The sequence below is a fragment of the Dipodomys ordii genome, unplaced genomic scaffold, assembly GCF_000151885.1.
Source record: "Dipodomys ordii isolate 6190 unplaced genomic scaffold, Dord_2.0 Scaffold174, whole genome shotgun sequence".
NCBI lineage: Eukaryota > Metazoa > Chordata > Mammalia > Rodentia > Heteromyidae > Dipodomys > Dipodomys ordii.
In genome coordinates this window covers 1,037,012-1,041,269 of record NW_012267390.1, presented here as the reverse complement: position 1 = coordinate 1,041,269, position 4,258 = coordinate 1,037,012, and the positions used below count along the sequence as shown (strand labels likewise).

Below are 4,258 nucleotides of genomic sequence, written 5' to 3'. Positions count from 1 at the left end.
GGACCTCTGTGTGTGTGTGATCAGGACCTCTGTGTGTGTGTGATCAGGACCTCTGTGTGTGTGTGGTCAGGACCTCTGTGTGTGTGTGATCAGGACCTCTGCATGTGTGTGTGATCAGGACCTCTGTGTGTATGTGATCAGGACCTCTGCGTGTGTGTGATCAGGACCTCTGCGTGTGTGTAATCAGGACCTCTGTGTGTGTGTGATCAGGACCTCTGCGTGTGTGAGATCAGGACCTCTGTGTGTGTTGGTCAGGGGCTCTGTGTGTGTGTGGCCAGGACCTCTGTGTGTGTGTGATCAGGACCTCTGTGTGTGTGTGATCAGGACCTCTGTGTGTGTGTGTGGTCAGGATCTCTGTGTGTGTGTGATCAGGACCTCTGTATGTGTGTGGTCAGGGCCTCTGTGTGTGTGATCAGGACCTCTGTGTGTGTGTGTGGTCAGGACCTCTGTGTGTGTGTGATCAGGACCTCTGTGTGTGTGTGATCAGGACCTCTGTGTGTGTGTGGTCAGGACCTCTGTATGTGTGTGGTCAGGGCCTCTGTGTGTGTGTGATCAGGACCTCTGTGTGTGTGTGATCAGGACCTCTGCGTGTGTGTGATCAGGACCTCTGTGTGTGTGTGTGGTCAGGACCTCTGTGTGTGTGTGATCAGGACCTCTGTATGTGTGTGTGATCAGGACCTCTGTGTGTGTGTGTGGTCAGGACCTCTGTGTGTGTGTGATCAGGACCTCTGTGTGTATGTGATCAGGACTTCTGTGTGTGTGTGATCAGGACCTCTGTGTGTGTGTGATCAGGACCTCTGTGTGTGTGTGATCAGGACCTCTGTGTGTGTGTGATCAGGACCTCTGTGTGTGTGTGGTCAGGACCTCTGCATGTGTAAGATCAGGACCTCTGTGTATGTGTGAGATCAAGACTTCTGTATGTGTGTGTGATCAGGACCTCTGTGTGTGTGTATGGTCAGAACCTCTGTGTGTATGTGTCGTCAGGGCCTCTGTGTGTGTGATCAGGACTTCTGTATGTGTGTGTGTGTGTGTGGTCAGGGCCTCTGTGTGTGTGATCAGGACCTCTGTGTGTGTGTGATCAGGACCTCTGCATGTGTGTGTGATCAGGACCTCTGTGTGTGTGTGATCAGGACCTCTGTGTGTGTGGTCAAGACCTCTGTGTGTGTGTGATCAGGACCTGTGTGTGTGTGTGATCAGGACCTCTGTGTGTGTGTGATCAGGACCTCTGTGTGTGTGTGGTCAGGACCTCTGTGTGTGTGTGATCAGGACCTCTGCGTGTGTGTGTGGTCAGGACCTCTGCATGTGTGAGATCAGGACCTCTGTGTGTGTTGGTCAGGGGCTCTGTGTGTGTGTGGCCAGGACCTCTGTGTGTGTGCGTGTTCAGGGGCTCTGTGTGTGGGTCAGGACCTCTATGTGGTCAGAACCATTCTGCACATGTGGTCAGGACCTTTCTGCGTGGTCAGGATGGCTCTGCGTGTTCAGGACTGCTTTGTGTGTGTGGCTGCAGGCTACACACATCCCCCCCAGAGCCAGGAGGACGGGGTGAGGCCTGAGCACTTGGGTCAAGGTACCCAGGTGACAGGTGAGCTGGGGACCCACAAGGACAGCCCAGGCTCAGAAGCAGTGCCCGAAGATGGCCGCCGGCCCAGAGCCCGTCCAGCGCACAGGTGGAGGTGGTGGGGCCCTGCCAGTTCAGGATTCCAGAGGGCCAGCCCCCCTGGGGTGGCTCAGGAGGGAGCATGCGGGTGTGGGGCAGCAGGGGAGGGACACGCCGACTCCCCATCCTCCTCCAGGCAGACCTAACTGGAGCCAGCCATGGACAGGGCCAATGCCCCTGACCACACGGCCTGCAGCTCCACCCACCTTGACCGCCAGCTCCCGCTGCCTCTCATTGGGAGTCTCCAGAGGTGAGGGCCGCCCCTCAGCCGACAGCGGAGAGGAAGCTCCGGAGGAGCTGCGGGACTCGGAGTCCTCGCTGGAGGCGGGGGACAGCGCCTCGGGGCCCGGCCGCTGGGTGGTCTCCAGCTTCTCCCGCAGGAGCAGGTAGTGCCGCGTCTTCTCCACCTGCACCGGGCACAGGCTGAGCAGCTGCGCTGGCGCAGCACTGCCCTCCGAGCCGCTCTGGGAACATCTGTCACCCCTCCCTCCCTAGCCTGCTGTGCAGCGGACACGTGGGCCTCCTCCAGCTGGAGGAGTGTGCTGGCATCTTTGCCACCTTGGGGAAGGGCCGGGGGGCCTGGCCTAGCCTCACAGGTGCAGGCCCACCCTCAGCCCGACAGCGGTGCCACCTGCCCACACTGGAGTTGGGAGTTCCTGACTGAAGCAACAGAGACCCTCGGCCTGGCCCCTTTGGTGTCCCTAAGCGCCCAGTCCCCGTGCTTATGTGAGCCTAAACTGTCTAACCTCAGAGGGTTCGGTTTTGCCGGGTGCTACAAAGCCCTGTGCAGGGCAGATATGGGCCACACGCTCTGGTCTGGTCTGGCCAGTGCCAGGCTGGCTCCAGACCACCCTAAGGTCAAGGCTGTGGTGGATGGGGCTGTGGAGGCTTGGTCCTCCACGCTTGGCTTCCCAGGCCCACGGCTCACCTCCTGCAGCAGGCTGAGCTTTTCCAGCTCCCACTGGTGGTCTAGGATCAGGCTGTCGCTCCGGGGCCTCCAGCCCGCCAGATTCTCCTCACCCCGGACGTAGGCCACAGACGTGTCCAGCACCCGCCGACGCCGGCGCTGCATCCCTGGACGGCGGCAGAAAGCGGACACCCCTCCTTCCCAATGGGGCTCTTTCTAGCTCAGGGAAGCCCTTGGGGTCAGGATGGGCTCCCCTGGGCCTTGGCCCCCAGCCCAGGACCACAGGAGCAGGCTGGCCTCTGGCCTGGTAGCACCTAGAGCTGGTGATCCTGAACGCCCCTTGCACACCCCCTTCTCCATCAGTGAGCCCCCTGAAGACCACAGACCAGACCAGTGCTTGCATTTTGTAGGTGAGGACCCCAGCTGACCTGCCCTCACCTAGGAGCACCAGGGCCCTGACCAGCCCAGCAGAGAGCAAGGCAGTAGCCCAACTGGGCAGCCCTCACCCCCCCCGGGTGGCCCTCACCCCCCCCACCAGGCTGCCCGCACCCACCTGGGCTGCCAGCATCCGCCACGTGGCACAGGCTCAGCTCGTACACACCAGTCACACGGTTGCTGCGGGGGGGGGGGAGGACACCTGGTCACCAGGCCCAGCGGGGACAGGCACACAGGCTGGGTCCTGACTAGCCACACTGCAACACACGGGCATGAGCCTCGCCCCGGGCATGAGACCTGGCCTGGTAGCTGCCAGGCACCGCGCTCCTGAGCTGCAGGCCCCGTTCCCATCCCAGACCCTCCGTCCCAATAAAGGATGGGTGGGAAACTTCTGCTCAGGTGCCACGGGCCTGGGCGTGAGTCCAGGGACCTCGGCGTTGCCTCCACCCCCGGATCCTGCATCGGGGTCCCCACGGCCTCATGCTCCGTAGGAGATCTCCTCCAAGAGCCGGTCTTGACCACGTCCACGCAGGCCCCACAGCCCTGCACTCGGCACAGCCCCCCACTGGCCCCAGCCACCAAGTCTCCTGGCCCTCGGCGGGGCCGCTGGGTCTGACAGTGGGTCTGTGGGGTGGACAACGAGGTCGCCCAGGAAGGTGGTCAGTGCCAGGCAGAGTCCTCGGCACTGGACATTGGCTTGGTCCTCTCCCTCCTAGAAGTGGCCAGAACTCCGGGAGGGCTGGGCCTCGTGCCAGGCCCACGCTCCTCAGGACTCTGGCCCTGGGAGGAGCAGCTCAGCTTACACCCCTCCCCACCCCAGGCTCCGCCCCTGCCTCAGGCTCCGCCCCTGCCCCCAGGCTCCGCCCCTGCACGTTTATCCGGCTCCTGCGCCCTCTTGGAGCAAGGGTCTTCGTGGCGGTGTGGTGGGGGTGCAGGGCGGGGCCGGCACAGGCCTGCTCCGTACAGGCGCTGGCTCCCTCGTGCCCCTCAACATGTGTCCTATCTCTGCATGTGCCACAAGGGGGCTGGGGCAGGGAGCGGGTGGGTGCACACTCCCTAGCCCGCCTTGAGTCTGGGGCCTCCCGGGCAGGTGTCACACGCGCAGAGACCGTTCAGGGCGACACTGTGAGCCCAGTGCCACCCAGGGCCACCCAGGGCAGGGTGAAGCAGGCCCCTTCCTCTGCCCTCCACCCCCCACGGACGCACCCCTCCACGCCCCCTTCCTCTGCCCTCCACCCCCCACGGACGCACCCCTCCAC

The 4,258-nt window shown here is 62.7% G+C and overlaps 1 protein-coding gene across 2 annotated transcripts in view; it reads right to left on the bottom strand.

The window, feature by feature from the left end:
• Positions 1-4,258, bottom strand: part of Kif1a (kinesin family member 1A) — a 67,341-nt gene that overhangs the window by 9,452 nt on the left and 53,631 nt on the right. For both annotated transcript variants that reach the window (XM_013033666.1, XM_013033667.1), the window contains 3 exons: positions 3,118-3,179; positions 2,586-2,731; positions 1,864-2,064 (listed from right to left, as the gene is read on the bottom strand). In XM_013033666.1, the coding sequence (XP_012889120.1) occupies positions 1,864-2,064; positions 2,586-2,731; positions 3,118-3,179 (409 nt within the window). The remainder of the gene's footprint in view (positions 1-1,863; positions 2,065-2,585; positions 2,732-3,117; positions 3,180-4,258) is intronic.